Below are 15,814 nucleotides of genomic sequence, written 5' to 3' on the forward strand. Positions count from 1 at the left end.
GCCGAGCAGAGAGATGCTGTGAGGTCGGTGTGGTCCCGATCCTCCCAAAGCTCCTCTGGGGAGGTGAGCGGGGACCCCCAAGGACAGTGGGGCAGACCCTGTGTAACCCCCAGATGCGAGGGGGGGGGGCACTGGGCAATGTTCTGGTTGGATCCCGCGGGAAAAGTAACGAGGAAGAAAAAAGTGTCTTTGAAACACGATGGGAATAAAAACCAAGCTCCGGGATTCCCGTGCTGAGGTGCTGGTGGGGGGGGGGGGAAATTTGAGAAAACCCAAGAAGTGTAAAGCTGCAATAAAATGAGCAATGGCGCCAAAAGGAGAGAGAGAGAGAGAGAGAGAGAGAAAATGTCGCTGTGTAGTAATCAGAGAGAGACTTGAAATGACATAATTCTTCCCAAAGGGACACTGGTGTCCCAGAAAGGTGCTGGGCCGGGGGGGGGCACACAGAAATATCCGTGGGGCTGCACGAACGGGGAGGATCCAGGCTGAGCCACTCTGCAAACAAGGTGCTCTCAGCCTGGAGCCGAAAGGATTTTTGCCTCAACCCAGCAGGTTTTGGTGTCAGTGCTTCCCGGCCGCTGCTGGGGCTCAGAACGGCCCCCGCTGCCGTCCCAGGAGTGGGGAGGGCGGGGGGCCCCGAGCCGGGCTGGGACACGGGGAGAAGCAACGGGAGAGGAGATACGAGCCCAGAGCATCACCAGTCCCCACTGGTCCGTGTGCTGGGGTGGCCCCGTGCCCCCCGCTCTGCCATCCCTGAGCAGCCTGCCCGCTGTGGGGGGTCGCTGAGCCCCCCCGGTGCCGATGAATCAGTCTGCAGTGGAGCCTTCGAGGAGGAGGAGGGAGAAATGGCCAAGATGAATCATCTCTGCGTTCCCTGGGAGCTGGGGGGGTGAGGAGGCGAGTTTGGGGGGGCGGCGGCCAGAGAAGGCAGGAGCGGCTGGGGGGAGCTGGGGAGGGGGGGTGAGGAGTGGGGCACCTGTCCCCGCCACAGACACGGGGCTTGTGCCCTGCCATGGCGGTGGGGAACAGTGGGGTGACCCCCCCACATGTCCCCCCTTCCCCTGCCGGTGCCACCGTGGGGTCGTGGCGGCATTTCGGGGGGTCTGCCCTGCTGGGGGCTGCACGGGGACTCACAGGGCAGAAGGAGGGTCAGACGCATCAGAAATCCCCCAGGACCCTCCCCAGGGTGCCAGGAACCGGCTCCTGATGTGGGGGCAACCCCAACCCTGGCCACTGGCATGGGCGGTGGGGACATCACAGGGGACACCCCGACACCCCTGGGGGAGCCCACGCAGACACCTGGGCTGGGGTCTTAGCATGCAGCTCGGGCAGCAGCCCCCCCCCCCCCCCAGCTCGTCCCCCTCTTCTCCCAGCCCTTTCTCTTACATCAAACCCCACTTTGTGCCACTCGTGCCAAACCCCCCCGTCCCCGTGGTGCCAAATCCTCCCGGCACCGTCCAACCCTCCAGCCCAAAACAGCCAGGGGCTCACCTGGGCGGGGGGTCGGCGCTGCCCGCCTGCCCATACGCTCCATATTAATGAGCCTCCTCCTCCCTCCTCCTCCTCCTCGTCCCCGGGGTCCCGCGGTGCAGTCGGGGCGGTCGCGGTACCTGCGCGCAGAGCAGCCGAGGCCCCCGCCGCCCCCGCCATGTCCGCCTGCTCCCCCGTCCTCCAGCTCGGGCTCCTGCTCCAAGCCGCCTGCCTCTGCCTGGCCCAGATCGTGAGTCTCTGCCCCGGGCTGGGATGGGGGACAGAGAGAGAAGGGGATGGAGAGGGGAGAGGGAAAGGACAGAACGAGGACAACCCCCAGCTGCCCCGGCGCAGACGCTCCCTCGCAGTGCTGAGCGCTGGGACTTTCTGCTTGGTTTTTTTCCCAGTACCTTTCACTGGCTTTTCCCAGCAATATCCCACGCTGGGGGAAATGGGAGCAACTCCGAGCTGGGACCCACTGCCCCGACCCACCTGGGACCTCTCCGTGCCGAAAGCTGCCCCTGGCCCCTTGAGACGGAGACAGGGATGGGCTGCATGGCTCGGAGTTGGGGACTTGTTAGCTGAACGAGTGTATTTTCCCTTGGGGGCAGCAATGGGAGACTCTGCCGTTTCCCTCCCCGGCAGCCGCCGGATTTTCCACCTCCTGTCACCTGGGAAAAGGCTTATTTGCTTCTGTTTTGCTGGGGTGCACTGGGGAGCAAGGCTGAGGGGAGCTGAGGGGGGCTCTGACCCGCCCAGGGCTGTCCTGGGGCTCTGCAGGGACTTGCCGGGGGGCAGCGGGGAGGGACACCAGAGGTGGAGGGGCTGCGGGTCCCAGGCAGCTCTCCGGGATCACCCCAGGGGCAGGAGAAAATGCACCGGACAGAAGTGAAGGTGTCCGAAAAAAGAGGAAAGCTCACTGCCTTACAGCTGCAAAAATCAAGACGTTTAGAAAAGGTTTTGGGAAGAATCTTCCCCTGTGGCTCCTGAGCTGCCTGCGGGCACAGCCAGCCCCGCTGCCTTCCCCGAACACCCCCCAGGATGCCCACGGGCTTGTGGTGCCAGGGTCTGGCCAGGGGAGCGGGCTCCGGCTGGAGCAGGGGGGACGTGAGAGCTCTTGGAACAACGATCCGTTTGGAAATCTGGCGGGCAGGACAGAGGTGCCATTCACCGTGCTCCCCGGGCCGGGGGCTCCTTCCCACCCTGACCGCGGGATTTGCTTCCAAGGAGAAGCCGGGGCTCGGCAAACCTCTCATCCTTCAACACTGCTCTTTAAAATAAATCAGCCTGGAAGGCCGGGGCAGCTGCAGGCAACCCCCGCCCGCCTGGTTTGCGTTTCCAGGAACACCGGGGCTGTGGTCTCTGGGTCTGGAGCCTCTTTCCCTCCAACCCCCCCGGCAGGGTAACAGAGGTTTCTTTGCAAACCTGTGCGAACCTGGGAGCTGCTCAGGGAGTCCAGCCCGGCTGAATGGGGCTTTTGTGAGATCTGTGGAGCAGGGCAGCGAGCCAGCCCGGCAAGGGGAGGGGCTGAGGGTCTCGGTGCTCCCACCGAGGGGCTGCGGGTCCAGGTGCTCCTGGTGAGGGGCTTCAGGAACATAAATCCTGCCCGTGCGCTTAGAGATCCCGCTGGACTTGCAGAGAAGGGCCTTTCTCAAGTGCATCACCCCACCGAGACACCCCTCCAGTGGGGCAGGAGCCCCGTGGGCCCCAGGGCAGGAGGGCAGCAATGGGTCAGAAATGGGGCAGGGGATGGGGAGGTGACCTGGATTTCTCCATCTGTGCCCTTGCCAGGGGGCACAGGCCAGGCAGTGGAGAGCCCACGGGAGGGGCAGAGCTCTGATGACTTGGGGTGCTCGCTCCATCCCAGCTCTCTAGCCGAGTCCCCAGCACATGCTGGAGGAGAGGGCTGAACCGTGGGCTCCTTCTGACTCCAGCATCTCCCGGGGTTTGGATGCTCCTTCCTGACCTGGGTTCCATCCCTTTTTCCCCTTAGCGAGGGCCACCAGGAGAGCCCGGCCCACGGGGCCCCCCCGGTCCCCCAGGAGTGCCGGGAGCGGATGGCATCGATGTGAGTGCGGCAGCGCCGGGAAGCGGTGCGGGCTGGAGGGAGGGAGGGGACCTGCAGCACAAAGAGGGACATTGTGTGCAGGCAGGAGCTCGGTGGAGAGCAGGGGGTGGCGATGCCGTGTAGTTCCTGCACTGCTCAGCTCCCAAGCTTTTGGGAGAGGTCCCTGCAGAGCATCCCTGGCTTTGCTGGTGGCCCTGGGGGAGCACAGGTCCTGCACCCCAGCTCCATCCACCCCCAGGACAGCAATGGTCTCCTGACCACCTTGTGTGAAGCCTGAAATGTTTTTTGGGGAGCACAGCAACAGGGAGGTTTGGGTGCTTGGGGCAACCCTGTCCTGGCAGCAGAGGATGCTCGGAGGGGTTGAGTGCAGGGAGGGAACCAGGGGGGCCATCAGGAAGCAGGACACCCAGGTTGGGTGCAGGGAGGGGAGCAGAACACCCAGTTTGGTTTCCCACAGAGCTGTGAAGTGGCCAAGGGCTGTGGCTCCCTGAACAGGGGGTAGATCTGTGAGCCAGCAGAAAGAACCCTTTCTCCCACCCTTGTCCCCACTCCCCCTGTTCCAGGGTGTTATTTACAGCCAGAGCAGCCACAGCCTCCCCAAACCCCAGCACAGCCCTCAGGTCCCAATGCCAGCCCCATCCTGACCTTGCTGCTGTGCTGGGGGATCCAGCATCTTGCTCCAGCTTGAGGAGGCATTTGGGAGACGGGCCCTGAGCCCCCCATGCTGCCAGGCCAGGCTCCATGGGGTGACAGATCCCTTTTTATAGCTTTCTTCCCTTTCCCCAGGGTGACAAAGGCTCTGCTGGAGTCCCTGGGTCACCGGTGAGTACTCAAGCCTCACCCCAGCACGTGGACAGTCTCATCCCTCCTGGAAGAGCTGCTTCCAATCTGCTCCCCTCACTTCTCTTTTAAAGGGTGTCAAGGGGGAGCCCGGAATCCCTGGTCCAGACGGGCTCCCAGGGAAGCCAGGCATCGATGTGAGTACCAGCCCCCTGCCCGGGTCACAGCAGGGTCTCAGCAAACTCCAGCTCAGGGATCTGTTTCTGTCACACATAAGAAAGTACCCAAACCCTTGAGTGTGGGAGCCAAAGGCACCTTTGAATCACAGCAGGAAAGGCAGGCAGAGGGTGGGCAGGGCTGCTTGGCGCCCCCTCCCACTGCCCAGGCTCCAAAAGAGCATCCCTGCTCTACACAGAGCGGGAGCTGTGCCAGGAGAGCCCGGGCACAGCCCCGACACCCCTGAACATGGAAAAGCTTTTCCTTGTCCTTTGCTGCTGTCCTGAGCCCTGGCTCAGCTCTTGTTTCCTCCAAAGTAAATCTGGAGCCACCCCCTGGCCCCTGCAGAGCCACCCACCTGTGTCCATGGGTGGCTTTCCCCCCACACTGTTCCCCCCCCACCCCACGCCCAGCAGCGGGCAGGACTTAGCCCATGGGTGAAGCTCACCAGCTGCATCTCCAGGTTTGCTGCCTGATGTGCACAGCAGGGACAAGCACAGTGTCCCCACTGATAACCCTTGTCCCCTCGTGATGGAAGGAGCCCCAGCAAAAGGTGAGCAGAGGGGCTGCCCGTGACTCCTGCCCTCTCTCCTCTTGCAGGGCCTGACGGGAGCGAGAGGGGAGCCAGGGCCCACGGGTGGGCCAGGACCTAAAGTGAGTGAGGGGGCTGCTCCAGGCTCCCACCTTCCCCTCTTGCAGCCAGCAGGGCCCAGCCAGGCTGGGACCAGCCCTGTTGCCTTGGAAGGGAGGCACCAAAGCAGGAATTGAGTGACCGAGTATTTGGCAGTGAGGGGGCACTGAGGCTGGGTCCAGGGGAGGGGTTGTGTGAATTTTAGCAGTTCACACAGCAGGGCTTGGCAGGGCCAGACCCTTCTGTTTTGACTCCTGATTCTCCCCCTCTGTCCTGGCAGGGCCAGCCTGGACTCCCAGGGCCACCAGGGCTGCCCGTGAGTATCTGCATCTCCCATGGGTGCTGGTGATGCACGTGGCTCCAGAACCTGCTCCCTAAGCAGGGATCCACCCTCAGCCCCCACATCCACATCCTTGGTGGTAGCATGGGCACTGCCCTGCTTGGGGCAGGAATGCTAATAGTCTGGGGGAGGGAAGGGGGGTTGGAGAACTTGGACCAACTGTGTCTTTCTTGTTGCAGGGCCCTTCGCTGCCAGGACCACCTGTAAGTGCTGGGCTCGTGGGGCTGTGGGTGGTCAGGGACCCCACTTGGGGTTGCATTGGAAGAGCTCAAATCTTAGCCCACTCCAAAGTGTGTGGGGGGTCTCAGGCCTCGACCTCTCTCATTCAGTGAACATCTCTCCTCTCCTTAAGGGGCTTCCAGGTCAGGTTGGGCTTCCTGGAGAGATCGGAGCGCTGGGACCCAAGGTGAGGGGGCAGGAGGGAGTGCAGGAAAACCTCCCCTCCTTACCTCATTATCCTCTTCTCTGCACTTTGGAGCTCCTGGGGTGAACAGGGATGACCCTGTAACATGGGTGAGCAGAGTCCTGTGGCAGGGACAGAGGGGTGACAGACTGTGCCTGCAGCCAGGTCCCCCAGCACCATCCATCCCAGATCATGGCTGGGGATGCCCAAGTTCTCACTGTGGATCCTGGCTCTCTGGTGCTTCATCACCCTTCCACCCCAGCTCCAGCAGTACCTGCCACCTCCCCACACCTAAATCTCCTCTTCTGGGATTGTTCTTTCCTAGGGTGACCCTGGACCTGATGGCCCACGGGGTCCCCCTGGCCCTCCAGGGAAACCTGTGAGTATCTCCCCAGCTGTCAGTGTTTTATGCAGGAGGGAAAAATCCTTCAGCCTGGGGGTTTGGGGCTGGGACTTGTTCTCCTGCCCTGTGCCTTGACCCCCTCCCTCCAAGGTGTAACATTCACTCACCCCTCCTGTAAAATAGTGGTGATATGAAACCAGAGATGCTGATGCTCTCCTTCTCTCCAGGGCCCCCCTGGACACATCCAAGGACTGGAAGGCAGCGCTGATTTCTTGGTGAGAGCTGCTGTTTCCTTGTCCCTCCAGCAGGCCTGGGCAGGGTAACAGCTGCTGGGGGAGCCCTGGCCCAAAATGCAGCCCCCAGTGCCATTTGGTAACTGGGGGCTGAGGGAGTGGGGAGGAGCAGAGTCCCCAGCCCAAACGATGCTGTCAGCGCCAGGTTCTGTGTCACCCTGCACCATGGGACCCTGTCCTTCCGTGCACAGCTTCTCTGGGTCCTTTCTTAACTCAACCTGCATTTCTTCTTCCCCACCAGTGTCCCACCAGCTGCCCACCAGGTCCCAAGGGCCCCCAGGGACTGCAGGGGCTGAAGGTAAGGGAGCCCTGGAGCTGCCAGGGAGCAAACAGGGACTGTCACCCCCAGTGCTGTGCTGGAACGGAGGAGCCTTCCCTGGTCTGGAGATCATGGGGAACTCAGGAGTTGCCCTGCTCCCCTGGGAGCACAGGGACATGCACACTCAGAGAGCCCTTGGGGCAAAGGCGTTGTGGGAGGGGTCCCAACTGGCTCCCCAGCCAGCCCCTTCCTGAGAGGTGAGACCCTGCACCAAAGCCCCAGCCCTGCCACTGCCCAGCTCACCCACTGCAAAGCCCAGAGGATTAAACCCAGTGGGGACTCCCCATGGCTGAGGGGTGCTGAGCCCCACCATGGCACCAGTGGGTACCTCAGGGTAGAAAGCTGCAGGCATGGAGCCTCTGGGTATTGTGGCTATCAGGATGCTGCCTCAACCCTGCTGCTTCTCCCAGGAATGCTCACGATCTTTCTCCTCCTCTGTAGGGACACAGAGGCCGCCCTGGTGCCCTGGGGGAGCCTGGCAGGCAGGGCAGGCAGGTGAGTGTTCTGCCAGCTTGTCAGCAGGAGCCAGGTGTGCCTGCATCTGGGGCTGGACCTGGGGCAGAGAAGGGAGGAAAGAAAGAGGTGGGAAAGGGAGGAGTGAGATCCAGGGCTGGGAGGCAGAGGGTGGATAGGGTGCTTTTCCCATGGTGGCTCCCTGGGGGGAGACCTGTCCCCATCCCCTTCTGGGTCCCAGATGAGGGGGTCTCAGGTCCCCAGGGTGGTTTGTATCCTTACTCCACCACATCACTCACCTCACTCCTCTCCATCTCTCTCCAGGGCTCCAAGGGTGACGTTGGAGTCTCTGGAGAACAAGGTGTCCCAGGCCCTCCGGTAACGTGTTCCTCTTTCTCTGCTGCTCTGCCCCTGGGGTGCCCCAAGGGCTGGGGGTGTCTGGCTTGTGCTTGGGATGTGACACCAGGGACGTGACATCAGTGTGTCCCTGCTCCCCGGCACCCACACTGGAACCAGAGCAAAGCTTTGGTCCCATCCATCTCCCTTCTCCCAGCTGTGGAGACACCACCACCATCCTGATGGAGACCTGGTTGGTCAGCACTGGCCCAGGCACCTGGGTCGTTAGTGCACGTTAATGTGGGTAACTCACCACGGGGACAAATCCCCCCAGTACCCTGAGCCCCCCTCACCTGCTCGGGGCTCCAGTGCCCAGCTCACTGTGGGGATGCAGGGATTAAAGCTGCTTGAGCTCGCTGAGCACTTTGAAGATGAAAAGCAATTAATGGGCTGAGCCCTTCCGTGCAGGAAAGGGCAAAACTGCTTTGAAGCCAAGAGCTTTGGTGGGAGAAACAGCCCCTGTTTGGGCCCTTTGCTGTTATTGAACCGACAGCTGGAAAGGCTCCTGGTGAGGGGCTGGGGAATTAGGAGCCAGGGAGGGGACTGAAATACCTCATGTCTGGAAAAACCTGCTGATTCCCAGTTCCAGCTTTTGCTTTAGTTGTGGCCTCCCCCTGAGCTGCTCCTGGGGCTGTTTCCAGCTAAGCTGGCTGTTGTTTCCTTCCCTGCAGGGACCCCAGGGCCTGAGGGGTTATCCTGGGATGATGGGACCCAAGGGTGAGACAGTAAGTGCTGGTGGGATGTAGGGGTGGCTGTGCCTGGCTCTGGGGCCAGGGGGACCTGTGGTGGTGCTTCCCAGGCTGGAGGCTTCTTCCCAGGAGCATCTCTAACGTGGCTGTTTGGGCATCTCAGGGAGCTGGGTGCTGCCTCTTGTTGGTTGGATCAGACCTGGCTGGGGGCTGAAGCTGGAATGGGAGGAATTGACTCCAACCTGTGCTCTCCTTGCAGGGTCCTGCTGGTTACAAAGGGATGGTTGGGACCATCGGAGCAGCTGGGCGGCCGGTGAGTGCCCTCCCCCATCCCCAGGGGCTGCAGGGGACCCCACTCTTTGCTACTCAGCCCGTGTCTTTCTCCCCTCCAGGGCAGAGAAGGACCCAAAGGACCACCTGGGGACCCTGGTGAGAAGGGAGATCTGGTAGGTAACCCAGGTGTCAGAGGGCAGCACCATGCCCCGTGCAAGGCCACTGCCCCCTTTTCCCCAGCTTGGCCCCAGTTCCCAGCACAGAAAGGGGCTCTGCCCAGGGTGCTGTTGATGGGTATCTCCTCCCTCCTCTCTGCACCAAGAGCTAACATCTGATCTCTCTTCTGCTCTAGGGTGGCCAGGGCATCAGGGGCCCCCAAGGAGACATTGGCCCCAAGGGGGAGAATGTAAGTACAGCCAGTGGCACCTGTGCCCACACCTTGGGCTGAGCTGAATCCCTTGCAAGGAAAAGACCTCTCTGTCCCACTCTGTCCTGTTGAGGGACATCCTGTGTCCTTGCACTCTGGCTGAGCACAGGGTTAGAGCTTTCCTTTCCCTTCCCTGCGTTTCCCCGCCCCCATCACAAACCTTTTAGTCCCTCTTGGAGATGTCAGACCGAGAGACCCTTCCCCCTTCTGCAGGGTCTCCCGGGCATCGATGGCAAGGATGGCACCCCAGGGATCCCAGGCCTGAAGGTGAGCTGCTGCTGGAAACAACAGAGATGGCAAGTGGCAAAAGCTCCTGGCCCTTGATGTGGCATCTCCTGACTCAAGGAGTGTGGCTGAACCCATGAGGTCAAGGGCAGTGTCCACCTTTGGCCAGGAATCCCTTGTCCCACTCGTGGACACCCAATTTCCACAACTTTCTCCATCACATGGTGACATCCCCTCTCTCCCTTGCAGGGCAGTGTGGGGCAGGCTGGCCACCCAGGGCCACCAGGGCACCGGGGACAAGCTGTGAGTTCAGGAGCATGGGAGGGGGTACCCCATTACCTACAGGATGGGATCCCTGTCCTGGGGTCATGCCAGGGTGCTGGGTGCCCAGCACAGAGGTTGCCTTCAGGCACTCAGCAGGATTATTCCATGGGGGTTGATGCCAGCCTTGTTTCTGCAGGGCTTGCCAGGCCAGCCAGGAAGCAAAGGTGGCCCAGGAGATAAGGTGGGTCTGGGGCAGCCGGGACAGGGTCACTATGGCCCTGCTCACCCCATCAGCAGCTGCCACACTCCAGCCTCGGAGCCTGTAGCTTTGTCCCCATCCTGTCCCCTCCTCTGTCCTTGCTGTCTCTGAACTGTCTCCATCTCTGTTCCCAGGGTGAAGCAGGTGCTCGGGGCCAGCCTGGGGTCACAGGTAGCCCGGGGCAACTTGTAAGTACTGAGATGTCACCGTGTTCCTCCTGGGCTCAGCCTGAGCGTTGCTGTCTCCCTCTTTTTGCCCTATTTGCTGTCAAACAAAGCAGAGCTGGGCACTTCACCTCCCAACCCTCCTCCCCCATCTGCCCCTGCAGCAGTTTTCCCACAGAGAAGCCCCTGAGGCTGCTTCTCCAGCCCTGTGTCCAGCACCTCCTTGGCCACCCAGGGCTGTGGCAGCCCTTCACCTGGCTGCAGAGGACAAGGACAGGGCCACATGTCCCTCAGGGAATGGTGAAGGGCAGGTGGTGGCATGTCAATGTGAGAGGCAGTCGGTCTGTCTGGGTTTTTTTCCCCCCCTTTTTAGGGTGAACCAGGACCTCGGGGTGAGCAGGGCCCACAGGGTGTCCCCGGGATGAAGGTGGGTGCTGGGCACTGCGGGGGCTCGGGGTGATCCCAGGAGCTGCCCCTGACTCTGTTCTCTTCCCTGGTCTCCACAGGGTGACCGGGGTGAGCGTGGCCTCGTGGGCCCCCCTGGTGAGCAGGGGAGAGTGGTGAGTTGCACCCCCAGCCAGGCTGGGAAATGGATTTTTGCTTTGGCAGAGCTCAGGGCTGCTCATCCTGGGGCTTTTGGGCACAGGGACAGGGGCAGCAGGGCACAGCTGGCACTTCCAGCAACACCACTGCCTTGGATCCCTGCTGGGGTCCATCCCGTGCCCCATCCCACTGTGCCAGCCTGCCAGGGTGAGGGATTAGCTGAGGGTGCAAATAGCACTGGGATTAGTGGTCCTGGGGCCACGCTGGGTTTCCAGCCCCAGCCGGGAGAGGAATTTCCTCCCAGCCCAGCAAGAACGAGGAGGCTGCCCAGCCCCTCTTGGAGGCTTTCCCAGGGTGGAAAAGTGGCCAAAAAAAATTACCTTTTCCACTCTGGCTTCCTGGGAGCTGTGGCCCCATCTCTGGCAGAGCCCTCTCTGTGCAGCTGGAGGGGAGGGTCCTCCATCGTTTTCTGCCCTGTATCCCAGGGCAGGCTGGGATGCTGGGAAGCAGCCTGGGCTGGCTGTCCATTTTGTTGCCTTGGAAAGATGCTCTGATGGGAGAGAAGAGTTTTCCCACAGCCTCTTCTCACACATTTTTCTCTCTTTCCCCTGTTACTTTGATCCCCAGGGGCCCAAGGGCGAGCAGGGTCCACCAGGGATCCCAGGACCCCAAGGTTTGCCAGGAGTCAAAGGAGACAAGGTGACTGCTCCTGGCTGCAGGGGACGGGCTGCTCTGGGGACCTGCTCAGGGAAGCTGCCCTGAGCTGGGCTGACCTTCCCTCTCCTTTCTCTAGGGCTCCCCAGGGAAAACTGGCCCCAAAGGTGGTATTGTGAGTACATCACCCTTCTGCCTGGGCTGGGGGATTGGTGGAGAAATGCTGACACCTCAGGGGGGCTGGTACCCACTGGCACCACTCTGTCAACACCCCTGGGCATCCTGGTCAAGCCCAGCGGGTGAAAGGGGGTCAAGGTGGCTGCAGAGGAGGTGGGTGCTGGCCCTGAAGCTTCACATTTCTCATTGCCTTTCCTCTAGGGAGACCCGGGTGTTCATGGCCTTGCAGGGCTGAAGGGATTGAAGGTGGGTCCCCACAGATGGTTCCTGGGCTGGGGGGACAGGGGCTGGACATAGGTCCCTGCCCACACACTGTGGCCATGCTGGGGTCTCCTGTGGTGCACTCTGGTGGGGGGTCTGTGTGCCCTCCCCTCAACTGCATCTCTAAATCCGTGCTGTCTCCCCATTGCATTCCTTGTGTCCTTTGTCCCCAGGGGGAATCGGGTGAGCCGGGGCCAAAGGGACAGGTGAGTGACCGAGAGCTTGGGAGCAAGGGCTCCCCATACCTTCACACGGGGTGGCTCTGCGGGACCCTCAGCCAGAGGGGATCCGTGGAGCTGGTGTTTGCTGCACACCAGTGTCCTCAGAAAGCATCTTTGCTGGCGATGGGCTTCAGTGAGCACGTTCAGCCCTGGGTTCAGGTCCAGACTCTGTTTGGGGTTTAAACTCTGGCTGCAGCGGTTGGTACGGGAAGTCCTTGTGGTCTCGGGGCTGCCGAGCTCCCTGCCCCTGACTCTGCTCTCCATCCCCACGGCAGCAAGGCATCCAGGGTGAGCTCGGCTTCCCCGGCCCCTCAGGGGATGCAGGAGCACCCGGAGTCCGAGGATACCCGGGCCCCCCTGGCCCACGAGGACTGGTCGGGGAGCGGGGCGTGCCGGGGCTGCCCGGCCAGCGCGGCGTGGCGGTGAGTCCCAGCACCCACACCCCCTCCTCCTGGCAGTGGGGGCCCGGGGGCTGCCCCCTCTCCACTTCTTCAGCTCCACTGATTACAGAATCACCAAGGCTGGAAAAGACCTTTCAGACCATCAAGTCCAGCCCATGACCAACACCCCCACACCTCCAGACCAGGGCACCAAGTGCCACCTCCAGCCTTTCCCTGAACACCTCCAGGGATGGTGCCTCCACCACTTCCCTGGGCAGTCCATCCCAATGTCTGATCACCCTTTCCAAGAGGAAGTGCTTCCTAATATCCAGCCTTCAGGCCAGGCCCTCTTGTCTTGTTACTAGTTGCCCAGAAAAAGAGCCCAGCCCCACCTGACTACAACCTCCCTGCAGGTAGTGAGAAGGTCCCCCCTGAGTCTCCTCTTCTCCAGGCTAAACAACCCCAGCTCCCTCAGCCTATCTCTATAAAACTTTCCCTCTATTCCTTTCACCAGCCTTGTTAACTGCCTCTGACTTTTTCTTACCAACCAATTCCTCGGAGAAATGGTTCCCATTTGGCTCAGGAGCTGCCCATGCTCCCCCAGAAGCTCTCCAAGATGGCTGAGCTGGGATCCCACCTTCCTAAAAAAGGAATTCTTTATTTCTCACCACACATAGACCAGCAGCAGGTTTGGCACCAACACGTGCCTTATTAGGCTGCCTGGGGGACAGAATTTTTCTATCTATGCCTCATTTTATACTTACAAAATGTGGCTGCAGAAAGTTAACACCATGAGGAGGCTGCAGCGTGGCTGGGCATGGCCTGAGCTGAGGCTGGAACGCTTGTACCTGAATGAACAGAAAACAAAGCAGGGTTGGGAAGGTGGCATCAGATACAGGGAGGTGCTCTGGACCCGGGGTGGGGATGGGACAGTGCTCTGGGTGCGGATGGGAACAGAAGCAGCTCTCTCCCTTGATGGTGTGTCCCTCTTCTCACCCCTGGCAGGGCCGGGATGCTGGGGACCAGCACATCATTGATGTGGTCATGAAGATGCTGCAAGGTGAGGGGACAAGCAGGGCACTGCCAACTGGGTGGCTGCCACCATGTCCCATCCCACACCGGCCCCTCTCTGCCCTACAGAGCAGCTGGCAGAGGTGGCAGTCAGTGCCAAGAGAGCGGCCCTGGGTGGAGTTGGTGCCATGGGACCCCCTGGACCCCCTGGTCCCCCAGGGCCACCCGGTGAGCAGGGCCCACATGGACCTATGGGACCTCGAGGCGTCCCCGGCATCCTGGGTGCTGCTGGGCAGATTGGCAACATAGGACCTAAAGGTAGGTGGTGGGTGGTCATACCCACACCATGCTGGGCAAAAATCATCCTTGGAGCTGTCCCAGCCCCCTCCCCTCCCTTGCAGAGTCCGTGTTCCTTGCTGTGGGAATTTGTTTCCTCTCCATTTCTCTCCCTGCAGGAAAGCGAGGCGAGAAGGGTGAGCGGGGAGAAGCTGGCCGTGGCCACCCAGGCATGCCGGGACCCCCAGGCATCCCAGGTAAGCCCCTCTCCCCCAGCACAGGCAGGACAGGTCCCCCCACAGCTCCTTACCCCTTGCCAGTGCGACGATGAGCTTGGAACCTTCCGGCCCATCCCTGCAAACCTGCACAGGTTCATCCTGTGAATTAGACATTGGGAAGAAATTATTCACTCTGAGGGTGGGGAGACCCTGGCCCAGGTTGCCCAGGGAAGCTGTGGCTGCCCCATCCCTGGCAGTGTTGAAGGGCAGGTTGGATGGGGCTTGGAGCAGCCTGGGCTGCTGGGAGGTGTCCCTGCCCATGCAGGGGGTTGGGACTGGATGATCTTAAGGTCCCTTCCAACCCAAACCATCCCATGATTCTATGAACTGCCAACTTGTTGCACCCTTTGCCTCCTCCTCACCGCCTGGGGCTCTAGAACCACTTTCCCAGTCTCCCAGGACCCCCCCCTGCCCACCCAGCTCACCCCCAGCCCCTCTCTGCTCCGGACCCACAAACACAGCCCCCAGCCACCTGCTGATGGCCGCACCCCCCTTCCTTCCAGGTCTCCCCGGCATTCCCGGCCAGGCACTCGATGGCAAAGCTGGGGAGCGGGGTCTGCCGGGCTCCCCGGGACAGGCGGGTCGGCCGGGCCTGCCCGGACCCGTGGGGCTGCCGGGTTTCTGCGACCCCGCTGCCTGCCTGGCCGCCTCTGCCTACGCGGCCGCGCGCCTGGCGGAGCCGGGGGCCGTCAAGGGACCCGTCTACTGAGGGGGCCCCGGCCCCAGCCAGCAAACCCACCAAAGAGACCAGAAAACTGCAAATCCGGACGGGAGCGACCTCTGCCCAACCCGGCCGCTGGGATCGGGGAGACGCCGGTGGGGGAACAGCCTCGGGAGCTGACGTTTGGTGCAGGCATCACCCTCCTTCCCACAGCCCCGGGGGGTGGTGGAGGGTAAAGAGAGGTCACCCCAAGGCCTGTCCTCGTTAGCGGGGCTCGTTACCTGCTCCTTCTGCCCGTCCTCCCCTCCTTGTGCCCCTTCCCAAAGAAATAAATTGACTTTTATACAAACTCTCTTACTCTGGTATGTCCTGCTTGGTGCTGGATCATTTTATGGTCCATTTCTTTTTTGTCCTTTTTTTTTTTTTTTTAAATAAAAACCAAAAATTGTGGTTTGATTATTTAAGAGACTTGCCAGTTCCAGCCTTTTTTTTTTTTTCCCCCCACTGCTGGGCACTCACAGAACTGTAAATCTTTGTAAAATAGGATTATTTTATAACTATGAATGGAAAAACCACAAACTTTTAAACAGAAAATGGACAATAAAAATGAGTTGGATTGTTAATGAAGTGTTGATTTCTTTGAATCAAACCAAGACTATACTGGGGGGGGGGGGGGGTGTGTGTTATTATTTGAGGGCTGAAGTTAGTTTTCTTGTTGTTTGAAACACCTTATTGGCCATCTCAATTGCTCGTTCCCATCCTTGGGGATAATTTCAGCCTCTCAATAGGTTTCCTAATCGAAAGCTCATTTCCCACCCCCCCTTGCACCACTACAAACAGACAGAGACATTTGCCACCCCCGAGCCTCCCCTGTTGGAGACCAAAGAAATGCCAGAAATGCATCAGACACCTTAAAATAAGGCCGCGTTCGCCCAAGTCCACCCACAATCAAGCGGGCCAGGAAACTATTAGCAAAGGTTATTGATCTCTTAATAGCTAAAAAGGAGGCTTGTGGCTCTAACCAGACCCACAAGCATCTGTCTCATTATTGCCATCGACAGCAGCAAGGATCCGAGCCGCGCGGCGGGAGCGACCGGGCTCTGCTTTGTAAGATAAATAAAAATCAATGTTTGTTTATTAGCAAAGCATGTTTGGCTTGGCAGGGTAACAAATCCCGGGGAGCGGTGGCAGGAAGGGCTGGCTGGGTCCCTCCTGTGGCACCCAGCGTGGCTGTCACCTGCAAACTGCAACCAAAATGGGGCTGGGACAAAGGACAAGTCACCTGGAAGGGGCTAACTCTGGCAAGGAGAGTGTCCCAGCCCAGGCAGAGCCAGCACCG

At 60.6% G+C, this 15,814-nt stretch overlaps 1 protein-coding gene across 1 annotated transcript; it reads left to right on the forward strand.

Moving 5' to 3' along the window:
- The first annotated feature begins 1,633 nt into the window (after positions 1 to 1,633).
- On the forward strand, positions 1,634 to 15,080 carry COL9A2 (collagen type IX alpha 2 chain). The gene is made up of 32 exons (XM_051638217.1): positions 1,634 to 1,720; positions 3,464 to 3,538; positions 4,325 to 4,360; positions 4,453 to 4,515; positions 5,135 to 5,188; positions 5,446 to 5,481; positions 5,685 to 5,708; positions 5,858 to 5,911; positions 6,234 to 6,287; positions 6,479 to 6,526; positions 6,786 to 6,842; positions 7,305 to 7,358; positions 7,641 to 7,694; positions 8,384 to 8,437; positions 8,661 to 8,714; positions 8,794 to 8,847; positions 9,027 to 9,080; positions 9,315 to 9,368; positions 9,576 to 9,629; positions 9,787 to 9,831; positions 9,984 to 10,037; positions 10,387 to 10,440; positions 10,520 to 10,573; positions 11,184 to 11,255; positions 11,350 to 11,385; positions 11,589 to 11,633; positions 11,822 to 11,854; positions 12,145 to 12,291; positions 13,255 to 13,309; positions 13,390 to 13,578; positions 13,716 to 13,793; positions 14,318 to 15,080. Exons 1-32 carry the CDS (start codon positions 1,649 to 1,651, stop codon positions 14,521 to 14,523), a joined length of 2,073 nt encoding a protein of 690 aa, XP_051494177.1. The 5' UTR covers positions 1,634 to 1,648; the 3' UTR covers positions 14,524 to 15,080.
- The last annotated feature ends 734 nt before the right edge of the window (positions 15,081 to 15,814 follow it).

This window comes from Apus apus, chromosome 21 (genome assembly GCF_020740795.1).
Source record: "Apus apus isolate bApuApu2 chromosome 21, bApuApu2.pri.cur, whole genome shotgun sequence".
NCBI classification, from domain to species: Eukaryota; Metazoa; Chordata; class Aves; order Apodiformes; family Apodidae; genus Apus; species Apus apus.